The sequence below is a fragment of the Natator depressus genome, chromosome 8 (assembly GCF_965152275.1).
Source record: "Natator depressus isolate rNatDep1 chromosome 8, rNatDep2.hap1, whole genome shotgun sequence".
Taxonomy (NCBI): domain Eukaryota; kingdom Metazoa; phylum Chordata; order Testudines; family Cheloniidae; genus Natator; species Natator depressus.
In genome coordinates this window covers 4,426,294-4,440,263 of record NC_134241.1, presented here as the reverse complement: position 1 = coordinate 4,440,263, position 13,970 = coordinate 4,426,294, and the positions used below count along the sequence as shown (strand labels likewise).

The window sequence follows — 13,970 nt, the reverse complement described above, 5'->3', positions numbered from 1 at the left end:
TATTGCCGCCCTACGAATCGCTTGACGAAGCTCGCGCCGCCGTTGGAACGAACTGCACGCACGGGCGGTTGGGCGGCGTGCCCCCTTCCCCTCCCCCCGACAGAGTCTCAACTATCGCGAGAAATTCTGACGCCGCCTGGCGCTGGTGCAAGCGCAGCTGCGCAGGCGAGGTCCGCCCGCCTCGGGACTGGGGGGGGGGAAGGGAAGGAGCAGACAAGCCACGGCCGAGTGAGCGGCTAGAGCGGCCGGCGGGAAGTGGCGGATCAGGGCCCAGCTTCCCTTCCCCAGCCCGCGCTCCCTCCCTGCCTGTGCGCCTGTGAGGAGACGGCCCTGGCGGAGAGAGCAGGTGCCGTGGGGGGAGGCCCCGTTAGCCGCTCCCTGAGGGGAGCTGAGCGGGGAGAGGGGGAGGGGGAAGAAGAGGCGGGGCTGGGGAAGAGGTGGGGGCGGGGGCTGCCAGGGTGAAAGCGGTTGGGTGGGGAGCAGAGCCCCCCCAGCCATTGCCCCCCGTGGCTAGCGATGGGTGCTGTCAGGGGGGGTGACGGGAGCCTCTGGATTATTTTTGTGCCTTTTTATTTCCGTTGTGAGAAGTGTAACTTCCTCTCTTTGAAGGAACGTGGGAGGTTACTGGGGGCTATTTCGCTGCCCTCCCGTGGCCTGATTTAGCCCCCCCCTTCTTAAAGGGGGTTTACACGCCCCTCCGCGAGACAGTCCCAGGCAAAGAGCGTCTCCTGCGTGATGCTAGATCGTTTGGTGGAGGCCTCGCCCCAGAGCACAAGTGTGCCCTCTTCTCGGGAACAGAAACACAGTGCTTCTGGCTGGTGGCAGATTGTACTGGAAGCAGTAGGTGCAAACTTCCCCTTCGGCTGTGTACCCCATTCCTGAGCTGCCCGCTAAGGCTGAGGCTGCCACTAGGTTTGCCATTTACGTGGAGACTTGCCCACTAATAATGAGGCTAAGGTGACCATATGTCCTGATTTAAAAGGGCAGTCCCGATATTCAGGGCTTTTTCTAATATAGGTGCCTATGATCCCCCACACTCCGTCCCGATTTTTCATTCTTGCTATCTGGGCACCCTAAACGAGGCACAGATAGTATCTCATCTCTTATAGGCTGCCAAAAAGCCAAAGATGGTAACAGCATAATCTCAAGGGTGGTGTGTTTCCTCTTCTATCTGTCATGGCAGTAAGGACATTCTGGAAAAACTAGAGTTGGTAAGAACCAAAAGGCCTACATTGATGATATTAAACTTAACAAAAGTTTAATTCCTTGGCAGGTAAAACAATATTGATCAGCACGTGCTTTCATAAAGTTTTTGGTGGACTGTTTAGTTTCACTGCAGCTTCTGTAAATAACTCTAGATGCCTTTCATGTTGTAACTTGCTATAATCTTGGTGCTTGTCTACACGTGGTTTTCATACTGCTTTAACTATCAGCACAATCCCCTAATGTGAGTGCAGTTATACCCACGTGTTTAGCCCCATAAATGTATCAGAATAATCTTATCCACATAAAAGCTCACTCCTTACCGGAATAGTTAAACTTCTACAAAATCTTTGTAGAACAGGCCTTGGGGAATTAAAACAGAGCAGCACACATCTTTCAATAACACTGCAGTAGGGAGCTATTTACTCTTACTTTCTAGCCCTAACAGAACAACACTGTTGCAAAAGCTGTACAGAATTAAGGTATTAGTTCCCTTTAGGCTTGTAGAAATAGGCCTTACAGTTGGAGTGCAGACCTAAAAAAGGAGAGACACTCACTTGTATCAATTGGACTTAGTAGTCCTAGATACCTTCTGCCAATTTAAAACAGGTTTTGCTTCTTTCTCTTACTGCGTATTGCAAGAATATTCTAAAATCAGGAAAGAATTTAGTTTAATAACTCAAATATGCCATCTGAAGCTGATACCCCAAACTAAGAACATGCCATTCTAACTTTGTTGTTGTTATTTGATTTGTCGAGATGTATTAATATAAAGTAATGTGTTTGTGTGTGCTTACTGCACTGTGCTGATTAGGTTACACAGCTTGCGGTTCTACGCTACCCTACTTACCATCCAACTTTGACATCAGGTGTTTCTACTCCAGTTCCTGCAAGATGCCAGCAGCAATTGTGGAGAACAGTCAGGTGATCTGTGAAGTATGGGCAAACAATCTGGAAGAAGAAATGAGGAAAATTCGAGAAATAGTTCTCAGCTACAGCTACATCGCAATGGTAAATATGCTGTACTTCATGATCACCTACCTGACTAAACTGAGGAATTTCAGTGCGGGTAACTTGATTGCTTGTATATAAATATAAGTGTATTCTAATGTCAATTTAAGCTGAATAGTAAGTGGAGGAACAGTTGGAAAGCTGCTTGGCATTTAAAATTTTACTTTTTTTTTTTTTTATATATATGGTCTTTCTTCAATATCTTGCTTAGCATTTATGTAGATTCTCTGTGAAATCACATAAGTATACAGTGAGGCTTGAAGCCATGTTGAGCAGCTGAGATCCGTTAATGCTTAACAAGTAGGAATGTGGTATTTTGTTCATTTTATAAAGTTTAAAAATAATTAAGATGCTTAGTTAGTTATAAGCTGTTTAATGTAGCTAGCATATTTTTCTTTTGAATGGCTAGTTCATATTGGCTTCATGTTGGTATATGGCAACAGGCACACAAGTCACAACTTGTTAGCTAATAGGATTGGTCACCTTTTATAATGGCCAGGCACTGCTGCCTTATAGGAAAGGAAATGATTTGGGCTTGAATTTCATGTTGTTGTTTTTTGTTCAGATAAATTTGTTTAAAAGGCCCAAGAATTTTGTTGAGAAACAGTTTCAAGAGGGGCATTTTGTAGGGGGAACTTTCAGACCCTTAAAACCCCCCCCCCAGCTGTAAGTTTTACTTCATGACATATGTCATAGTTACAGTATTTACAAAAAAAACCTTCATCTTCACTTAGTGTCTCTAAAACCCAAGGTATCCAAATTCCTTTAGGAATGCACACTTCAATTCTGAGTACAGTAGTAGCCACTTAGAAATGGGATAATTACCATCAGTAGCCATATTTGCCTTTTGAAGGTAGAGAGCTCCATATATGCGGTGGTACAGAAAAGAGACAATTTTTAATGACCCCCACTATGCAAGTGTGTAAATATGAATCAGTTCCATCACCACTGAAATGCACACATGTCTGGATGGATCGTAAAGGTGCTGAAGCAGGAGCTTCCTCCTTTCCCATCTATAACCTCTTCCTTTTTGAGCTTTCAAAGTTGAAATTTAAGTTGAAATTTGTTACATGACAATTCCATGGCCACACTGGTGTCTCCTCTGCATGATTGCCATTGTAGAATCAGGCAGAAGGGAGATGTTTGGCTGTGGAAGAGACTGTCAAATACATAAAGTTGAATTCTTCTCTTGTATACACTTGCATTTCCCATTAAATTAGACTATAGAAGATTCATGAGCATATCTGTGGGTGGAATTTACCCCACAAATCTGAAATAATAGTAGAGAACACAAAAACATTACTGGCCAGATAAACTGTTTTTCATATATATTTTCTCCATTATTAATGTCCCTTTTTCTTTACATTTTGTTCATACAGAAGTTTCTTATCAGTTTAGGGCACCTGGGGTGTTGTCTAGTAGTGTCTCTCAAAAGCAATCATTATCGGCCACAGCATGGGAGATCACACAACAAATAACCACTGTGCTGATTTTTAAAGTGTTTTGAGGACAATACGCAGTCCACCGATATAAAATAGGTTTTAGCAAATATTGGGGAGATAAAGGATTTATTCCAGGAGGAGGAAAAAAGTCTCAAGATATATGCAGCAACATTATAAACTGAAAGAAAGGGCACCATTGATAAGTGAATAGTATCAGGAGCTAGCAAACTGTATCACCACAGAAAGATTATTTTTTAACGGAGGCCTGTGAATGAAATAGAAATTGTCTAAAATTGCAGTTTCTCTTAGCATTCTCTAAACTTTTTGTTCACTTAATCCAGTTTTATTCTAGTTGTTCAAAGGGTATAAATTGTCCATCAGGTGTTCTAGTTGTTAGATATAATTGGGGGATTTGACTTTAAAACTGTGAGCAGACTAGCTTTCTGGCTGGGAAGTAAAAGTAAAATGGCAGCTCTCCCTAAGAAGCACCAAAACCATTCAGGGAGGGGTATTTAATTTTTTGTACTTTCCCTTTACAAGTGTTTAAATCAGTAGCAGTATAGTGTATGCGGTGTGTGGTGCTGGTTTCAAAAACATAGCAAAGAAAAGAAAAATTCTTCATTAGGAAATGAGTGTAAACCTATTGAGTGTGTTTTTCCTGAATTTATCTCCCAGCTTCCTGACTTCCAAACCAAAAAAAAAAAAAAAAAAATAGTGATTTTTGCTTATTATTAATGAAGAGACAGATTAGAAACAGAAATACGGAGTGATTGTTGCATTGTCAGTGTATTGTATGTGTTGGCCCGAGTGTTACCATTCCATACCGAAAGTTTTGTTATGGACGGGAATGCCTTTAAAATTCTGAGATGAAATGCTTGCAATAGACATGAACAATTCAGCTGTGGGCATCCTGTGATTTATCAGCTACATCATCCATCCCCCAAATTTTAATATGGGTGTATACAGTCAATGAAAAATATCCCATTTTGGTATATCCCATGGGAATACTTGAATCATGTGATGTATAATATCACTTTGAGTATGTGTACCCAGAATAGATTAAGGGCCCTGTTCTTTGGTCTGTGTGTGTATATTTGTGTTGATGGGGTTGTGTGTACACACTTCTCCCCTAGAATTTCTAAAGTGTGCTGTAAAAGCTGTTCAGCTCAAGTATTCTTTACCTCCCTCATACAAACGTTTAACCTTTGTTTAATGTGAGGAATCATTAACACTTACTAATTTGTAAAAGCAGGTATATCTTAAGGCTAGGCAAAATTTCTTATGTGGAGCTATCGTTCTAGGTTCAGGATGGCTGAATTATGGGGAAGTTTTCTTTACCTTACTCTCTCATCCTGTCTGAATTTACATTTTGGTTCTAAATATAAGATCTTATGTATTAGTATTCCTTCCTGCTCACTGTACTGCATCTGTATTGCTAAGGGGGCCAAGTATGGATTTCATGGTTTCTGTATAGAGGTTTAAGGTTGTGTAGCAAACAGCACTGAGAAAAAGCTGGCAAAGCAAATACTGTAATTATATATAAAATAAATAAATAAAGGATGGGAAGTTTAGTATTGAGAGCTGCTAGTGTCAGACTGAATGTGCAACTTACTACTATAGCAAGGTTTAACTTTTCATGCTCCTTTCCTAGGACACAGAGTTTCCAGGAGTCGTAGTTAGGCCAATTGGTGAATTCCGCAGCTCCATAGATTATCAGTATCAACTTCTTCGGTGTAATGTTGATCTCCTGAAAATCATCCAGCTGGGCCTAACTTTCACGAATGAGAAGGGGGAATATCCTTCTGGGATCAACACCTGGCAGTTTAACTTCAAATTCAACCTTACGTAAGTCTTCTGAGTCAGAGAACAATCCACTACTCCCCGCTCTTCCCATTATACTTCGACCAGGCGACAGCATGTTTCAGCGTGTCCATTGCCAGCAATTGAGGCTGCACCAGGAAAATTCAGATCTCAGCACAAAAGGACTAAGTTGTGAGCCTTTCTGACACCATGGAAGATATTTGACTTTCAGGAGTATTACAAGTCTTGTTAAAATGTTGCTCTTGAACCGAGCTTTGTAACATGTTGTTTGCTTGATGGTACCGCTAGATAATTTAGGTCCAGACCTTGAGGTACCTTACATTTGCTTTTTGGAACCTGAAGGACTCTTCCAGGTTATGATTTTCTTTAAACTCCATCTCCATTGTCCAGAAATAACAGATCTGCTCTCTCTTCTGGTTCTGCAACACTTAAAATCTATACCTTTTCCCAGAGCTGTGCTGGAGTATTAGATGTGACCTAAGCCAAGAAATATTAACCAAACTCCATTAGCTATCCAGCAGCACTAATCTTGTCAAATGGAACAGGGCAGTGGTTCTCAATCTTCTCCATATCATGACTCCATGTAACAGCTGAAATAAGTTTCAGGATCCTTTCACATCTAGCCATAAAGAAAGGGTGGGTGTGCACGATAGTCGAACTGGCTGGAAATTTTGTGACAGAATGTTTTTCTGTCAGAAAATGGCAATTTGTCAAAAGCTAAATGGCATCAATTCCAACAAAATTTAATTTTGAACAAAACAGAAAAAGCCTTTCAGTAATGTCAAAATGTTCTGGTTTGTCACTTTTGGAATGGAATGTTTTAATATTTTTTTAAACTGCTTTTTGTTTTGATATTTCTTTAATATTAACATTTTTTAAAATTAAAAATGTCCGTATGAAACATTTTGATTGACCCAAAACAAATTTGTTTTGAGATTTCATTTTGTGGGAAACTTCAAAAACTTTGTTCTCATTCTGTTTCAGAAGGGGGGAAAAAAATTAACTTGTGAAACAGAAAATCCTGTTTCTGCCGAGCTCTGTGTGATACATCCCTTCTTCCCCTTCCTGGTCCTGTTTGAGAGGCCACAGAATAGGCAATAATTGGGAGTGAAAAAAATACAATTTGATTTCTCAAATGGCATTGGAGATTAAGGAAAGTAATACATGCAGAGGTGTGCAATGGCCTTTACTATAACAACTCTGCTGACTGTATTTGAGCCACATCTGCGCACTTCTGAGACAAAAATCTGTTTTTTGCTTCTGCTAGCTGCAGAGGCAACAATGCTCAGAAACTGTCAGCCAACACAGTAAAGGTGGGTTCTTCTGGCTTGGACATCAGCAGTGGAATTAATAACCAAATTACAATTGCAGAATTGCTTATTGTTGGGGCTGTACAAGTCAGAAAGATGGTAGGTGGCAGATGCAGTTGCACCAGCAGTTTAGAGAACATTTTTACCTGTAATCTGAATTGATACGAAGTTCCCTGAGACATAAAAAACAGTCCAGTGTTGCCATTGTCAGTCACTACTAGTGTTTTGAACTGAAGTATTTGGAGAATCCTTTGTAGCTATGAGCCTGCCAGATCAGCACATCTAATGCAAAGCTGCCTTTCTCTTTTAGGGAGGACATGTACTCACAGGATTCCATAGACCTCCTTGCAAACTCTGGGCTGCAGTTCCAGAAACATGAGGATGAAGGGATTGATACCTTGCACTTTGCAGAGTTGCTCATGACCTCAGGGGTGGTCCTGTGCGAGAATGTGAAATGGCTCTCATTTCACAGGTTGGTGCAAGAGGAATTGAAAGTGCGTTGCTTATCAGAGAATATTGAAGCAGCAAAATTAATAATCTTGTCAGATTCACTCCCACCTTTGATCTTAATGAATAAAACACAGATTTTAAGGAGATGAATTTATAACTAACACACTCTAGTTTCAGTTTTTCAGCTATGTAAACCTGATTGTAGCCAGTGCTGGCAAACTCTGGACTTTTAAAACTTTCCCCTTTGAAAGCAGGAGTTATTAACAGAAAACTGAAATAAAAGAATAAGGAACTGTTTATTAAACTCCGAACTCATGTGCACTGTAAACTAAAGGTTTTGTTTTCTCTGACCCTACCACAGTACTGCTTTCTCTCTTTTATGAGTATCATGAGTATGTATGTTTACTGGACAGGGGAAGAGGTCTGTGTAGCTGAATTGCCCCTCTTGTAATTGGCCTCTTGAACTACTTAACTGCATAGCCACTTTCTGATCTGTCACTCACCCAAGTATCCCTCCTGGAGGTGAGGATGCAAGGCATGGGACCCTAGGCTTTATGCCTTCTCTTCTTACCTATTGCACGTTGCTCCAGCCACTGAGGCCAAGTTTACACTAGGAAAAAGGGTGTTTTTCTTAACACAATATAGCTTTTTTTGTGTGTTTCTCTCATTGTACAATCCTAGTGTAAACAAGGCAAGTGGTAGGGGGTCCTACCTTATCGTTGGTGGTTGAGGTGAGCCCTACGCTTCCACGTGGGGAAGTTAGTGAAGTTGTATAAGCAGCTGAGATGTTAGGGTCTGAATGATATGCAATAGAGAGCCATCACTGTGAGGAGGGGGATATTGCTTTTGGTTGTGGCTGCTGCTGACTTACCAGATTTTGCACAATTCTCTCTCAGTGGCTATGACTTTGGCTACATGGTGAAACTGCTAACGGACTCCAGGCTTCCAGAGGAGGAACACGAATTCTTCCATATCTTGAACCTTTTCTTCCCATCCATCTATGATGTCAAATACCTAATGAAGAGCTGCAAAAACCTTAAGGTATTTAGTTCCTGTCAGTAACTCTGCTGAGCTAAGAACGTATTGGGATTTGCCTTGTTTATAACATTCTATACATAAGTGTGTAATAAGCCAAAACAGGGGTTGGTTGCAGATGTACAGTATTTTAAAATTTAGTGGTGAGGGGTAATTCCTCTGGCTGTAGCCATGTAATGGCACTATGTACATAGACAAAGGTTTGTTCTACCTTCTCTGCTCTTTTGACTAATCAATTAGGGAATAGTTCACAGGATTCATAGGGTACTTATTTCTGAAGCCTGCTTAGACTGGGCATACTTGTCCTCTCTTTGAAAAGATGTGGATCAGCATTTTCCTTTTAAATGAATTACCGCATGACTTGGATAACTGCTAAAAGCTGAAATCTGTTCATCAACTTCCAAGCATTGTTTGGATTACCAGTCCGAGTTTTTCCCTTCTCCAGAGCTGAGTTGTTGTTTCCTGTGGTATGTCATCTGAGCACTGGCATGCCCAAGTTCTCACCCCAACTCTGACAATGTGGCTTTAGACAAATATTTAACCTCTCTGCCTCCTTCCCTTGTCTTCAAAATGGGAAGAACATGTACCTACTTCCCAGCTGCATTGAGTTGTATTAGTGTTTGCAAAGTGCTTGGAAGATAAATAGCCCCTTAGTTGCTAAATATTACTCTTTCTATGCTGTTGAACTGAGAACTCGGGCATTCCAGTGCTCAGATGACCTAGCATGTGTCACTCAGTTCAGGCTCTTTTGTTTTTTTAATCAATATTGGTACATCAGCTGTGATTAACTCTAAAGGCAGCCATTAACCTTCACGTCTAGAGGAAGCATGGTATGTGGTAGCCCTGGGAGGGGAGAGATTCCAGGTTATTAAATCAGTGTTTTTTCTCTCATTGTAGGGAGGCCTTCAAGAAGTTGCAGATCAGCTGGATTTGCAACGAATTGGACGACAGCATCAGGCAGGATCAGACTCTCTGCTCACAGGAATGGCATTCTTCCGAATGAAAGAGGTATCCCTGGGTCCCTCTCCTTCTAACAGCAAGATGAGGGGGAACATGGTTTATGGCCTGACTTTTCCATCCCTGCATGCACTCCCTGGCACTTTCATTTTTGGATCCTTATTGTCAGCCCTTTAGGCCTTAGACTAGCAGTCGTGAGACTTGGTAGTGTTGGCAAAAATTTCTTCTCCACCTATCCCCTCCTCGTGGGTATGTTGATTGCAGTCACTTCTGGGGGGGAGGGTGGCATTTAACAGAGCTGAACTTTGGGGTCAAAGGCACTATAAGAAATGGAGAAATATTATTTTTCCCCTACAGTTGTTCTTTGAGGACACGATTGATGATGCGAAGTACTGTGGGCGGTTATATGGCCTTGGCACCGGAGTGGCACAGAAACTGAATGAGGATGTGGACACAGCCCAAGAGAAGATGAGCATCTTGGCTATTATCAACAACTTGCAGCAGTGATAACTGGGTACCACTCAGCAAGATATGGTCCCAGAGTGGCAGCTGCAGTCCTAATCTGTTTCCAGCAGTCTCTCTCATGCAAATGACGTCTAACAGTATGCATTTGGCATGAGGACTAGAGGTTTGCTGAAGACAAAAGATGCTCTTCATTTTGATTCAAACTTAGAAGAGGGGAGTTTATAACAATGCCAGCATTGATGACTTGCCATCTTTTTAGTACCACGGACAGGAGAGACACAATTAACGTATATACCTCTGTTTTCTTCCTTTTAAAATGTACTGAATCTGCAAGGAAGACTTTACTCCAGAACATTCAGCAGAACTGAGGTTCTGAAATGCCAGTGAAATCAGACACACAAACGCATTTGCAGATTGTGCTTTAAGAAGCTTATTTTAAATTTTTTTGTTGGCTGTAAGGTTGACATCTGCTCCTCACCCTTTGCTTGTTTTTATCTTTGGTATTCTGTAGAAATGACCCACTCGTTCATGGCAGAGTTTTGGATAGGATAATGTAAGAGACTTTCCCTGGAGCTAAAACATTCAAATAGTTGTGTCTTGGTAACAGTCGGACATGGTGTATTTGGAGCTGAGGTGACCACCTTCATAGCTCCTAATTTTGTACAATTTCCCACTTTCTTTAGGACAGTTGTGCCAGAGAGGTGTGTGTCCCACCTGTAAGACTAATCTGTCTTCTCATAGATATTAATACAATAAACTGTTCTGCAATAGTTTAAAATGGCCTAGAAGTTTGCCTTTTCTAGAAGAGATTTGTAACAGTTTGGACCAAAATTGATGCTGACTTCAGCCACTTGGTATTACCTGATAACATGGAAGATTTTACCCTTTTCATTACAGCATGAGCAAGTTTAGTAGGTACATAAATGTGTAAAAAGTGGCTCTAGTTTTATATTTTAGTGATTTAACAGCCTGGCAAAGCAATTGGATTTCCCTTTTATAGAGAGAATATACCCAGGGTGGGAGGCTCACAATTCTGACTTTTTTTAAAATTAGATATTCTAAAAGTACACACCTATATTTTTGAACAGCTTGGAAATATGTTTAAAAAAAACCCAAAACTTTTGCCTAGAGCAAATTAAAACTATTTCTGAGTCTTGCATTTTAACAAGCTTATAAAAATTCTTGATTTTTTGCAATGATTAAAATGTTATAAGCTGGTATTTAAAATGCATGTAAATACTATTGATGTTTTTAATTTTGTAAAATAAAGATTTTTTTTTTAACCAGTTAAGTTTTGGTTTTTCTACCTCATTCTAACACTTACTGAAATTATTGAACTTGCAGCAGCACCTCGTGGGGAGCAACTAACAGTTCTACCTTAATCTCTTCCTAAATTCTCTACAGGTAAATGCAGCAGGATATGAGCATGGCAGCACTGACCAGACAGACTAATAATGCAACTGTGCTTCATCCAACAATTTACCTGCTGCACATTGCCAGTTCTGGGATACCCATTAACCAACTCCAGACGGCTAGTTTGTATCTTAGGACAGATTATGTTGGGAGGATTCTACAGTTCAGAAAAGGGAATGAATGTGATTAGAGGGTAGCTGTACCCTGGCCCTAAATACTTAAGCAAGAGCCTGGTTGTTAATGGCAGCTGAAGTAGTTTGGCTGTTGGCTCCCAGGTCTGTTGAGGTGAGAAACAGAACAGAGTTTTCTTATGCTGTGTTCTCTTGGAGCTTTGCCAGCATGTAAGGCCGGTTTGCAATGGAAGGTGACTGTTTCCCTTTCATATCATGTCTCATGGTGATGGCAGCAGCTTCCTCCATGGCATGGCTATGCCTGCCTTGGCAGAGGGTGAAGGGACTTCCTTATGGAGCAATAGCACCCTCTTCTGGTTTCCAGGTATCTTGCCTTGCACACAAGCAACATGATTCTCAGGTTACCCACTTCTCTGTAGACTACCTACAAGGGGTTCATCAGACCACCTTTTGGGACTTCAGTTCTATAAATAATCTTTTCCTGAATATAATGAATATGCTGCTACCTATCTCTGCTCTGCCAAAGCAGCTTTAATACTCTCCTATTCAGCTTTCCCTTTAAGTCAAGCTTACATGTTGGACCAGAACAAGTGGTGCATTCCCTGTGCTCCAGCTTTTCTCATCTTGAATTTCCTTGCCCTAGCTGCACCATGTATGGAAATCCATCCCTCTGAACACTCGCTGGTCTAAGTTACAGGGGTTACCTGAGCTGCGTGCAGTGCTCTTACTCAGCAAAATTTGCTTATGCTGGGCTTTGAGGGAAGAACTGACATTTCAAATTAAACAAGCAAAGCCTTATGTGAATCCTGAGGTTAGCTGTACAGGAAATATTACAGGTCAAGTTACTTGGTTCACCTTTAACACTTACTGATTACACATACCAAACACCTTGATCTTTTACTGCCCACCTGAACTACTGTTAGGGCCAAATATACCATCAGTGTAGTAGCAGGAGGAAGCTACTTTCCTCTTCAGCAAACATTCACAAAAGGTTGCCACTCCTACCTTCCCCTAAGATGATGAGACTTGGTTTAGTCATGAAAAATTTATCATTTAACAGAACTGAACCTAAAGTAGCATATGGTACAATGTGAATAAAGCTTGACTGTCAGCTAAATTCTAATACACTTCAAAAAATAACCTCTGGTTCCTTTCTCCCCAATCACCTTTCAAATGAAATTCAAAGCTCAAAAGGTAAGACTTTTATTCAGAGAGGAAGCAAAACACTCTCCCCCTAAAAACAAAAAACTCATGTGCCCAAGACAAACTGGGTTACGTAGTAAGTTGCTTAAAATTAAATCAAGTTACTGCTCTTAATTAGATGGCAACTGCTACCTTTTTACTGCCAAAATGTTGATGTCTAATTTGGTGTTACAAGTGTTATGTAAATTCAAGGGCTTCTCTGGCATAATTTCCCCTCCCCAAAAGTTTAAGGGCCATAGCTTTCCACTTTTACAAGCACAGTATCAATTATGGAGCTGTAAAGGGCCATTAGTAACTGACAGTTAGTGGGAGTCTGTATATAAACTTGATTTTTGGTACTCCATTTTCTAGAACAAAGCATCTTCCAAAAGTATGGTGACCACAGAGACAGTCCTTCACTTCAAAAAGAACAGTACAGCCCTGGCTTGGAGTAGCTGCTGGTAACTCAGGCTGCCCGGGCTTGAATATAACTTCACGTTAAGAACTTTCTGCTGATCTTTTCATAAACTTTAGCTCTGCTGTATTTCCTAACCAGGTCCAAGGCCTGTTGCTGCAGTTCTGGACTCAGCTCTGTGGGGCACTGGGATCCAATGTGAAGTAGCACAAGGCCACACTCCAGCACATCTGGGAAAGGGAAGACCTGCAAAGAGAACCATAGACGTTAGCTGCTCATTAAACAGGGTGGTACTAGCACGTAAAGTAATTCAGGGAGAGGGAAACCATCTGTGGAAATATTGCTGGCAGTGACACAAAGTGGAAGAGCACTTGGGAAAAACAAATCTTTTGCTGCAGTTTTATGCACTTCCCTTTTCTAATACAGAATATATTTGTGTTTAGCCAAGTTTGTTTCCTCCCTCTTGAGCTTGTATTCAGGATCAGAACGGCTAACTTCTCCTTTTACTACAGAATCCAGAAGGGTAGGGGGATGAGGACAAGCACACATGGGTTTATATTGATTTTTTTAAAAATATCACCTTAATTAATCATCTAATTTTAGCAGTTAGTGCTGGGCTAGTAAGAAGTGTTTATTTACACATGGTGAATTGCCTGCCAGGTGCAAACCTCTCGAGACATCTACAGACTTATGTGTAGTGCTGGGGAGGAGCCACTGGTCATGATACACGTAGGAACCAGTGACATAAGGCAAAGGTTGGAGATAGAGTCCTCGAGGCTGCTGCTAGGTAAGAGATTGAAGTCCAGGATCTCCATGGTAGCATTTTCTGAAATGCTTCCAGTTCCACGTGTGGGGCCAGTTAGACAAGCAGAACTGCAGGGTTTCAGGGCATGGATGAGACGATGGTGTTCGGAGGAGGGATTTAGGTTTATTGGGAACGGAGGAGTCTAGATGGAAAGGATGGGCTCCACTCTAAACCAAAACAGAACCAGAGTGCTGGCATGTAAAATTGAAAAAGGTCAGAAGTTTTTAAAACTAAAGCGTAGGGGAAAGCTTACAGGTGTGGAAGACAGACATCCCTTAGAGGAGGATTTATTAAGGAGGATACTTTGTATCCTACAAAAGCAGAGAGGAT

General features: G+C 41.4%; 2 protein-coding genes across 8 annotated transcripts in view; one reads left to right on the top strand and one right to left on the bottom strand.

Moving 5' to 3' along the window:
• The first annotated feature begins 146 nt into the window (after window positions 1-146).
• On the top strand, window positions 147-10,787 carry CNOT8 (CCR4-NOT transcription complex subunit 8). 7 transcript variants are annotated; one of them, XM_074962065.1, is made up of 8 exons: window positions 196-346; window positions 1,110-1,211; window positions 2,088-2,214; window positions 5,308-5,501; window positions 7,098-7,259; window positions 8,134-8,278; window positions 9,170-9,280; window positions 9,587-10,787. In XM_074962065.1, exons 3-8 carry the CDS (start codon window positions 2,098-2,100, stop codon window positions 9,734-9,736), a joined length of 879 nt encoding a protein of 292 aa, XP_074818166.1. In that variant the 5' UTR covers window positions 196-346; window positions 1,110-1,211; window positions 2,088-2,097; the 3' UTR covers window positions 9,737-10,787. The 7 variants fall into 7 exon arrangements, with proteins under 7 accessions (XP_074818160.1, XP_074818161.1, XP_074818165.1 ...); XM_074962063.1 differs by having other exon boundaries at window positions 2,073-2,214; window positions 9,587-10,786; XM_074962062.1 differs by having other exon boundaries at window positions 2,018-2,214; window positions 9,587-10,786.
• A 1,629-nt stretch (window positions 10,788-12,416) lies between these two features.
• GEMIN5 (gem nuclear organelle associated protein 5) overlaps window positions 12,417-13,970 on the bottom strand; it is a 34,583-nt gene continuing 33,029 nt past the window's right edge. Inside the window, exon 28 of the mRNA XM_074960226.1 lies at window positions 12,417-13,081. Within this exon, the coding sequence (XP_074816327.1) occupies window positions 12,914-13,081 (168 nt within the window). The 3' untranslated portion in view covers window positions 12,417-12,913. The remainder of the gene's footprint in view (window positions 13,082-13,970) is intronic.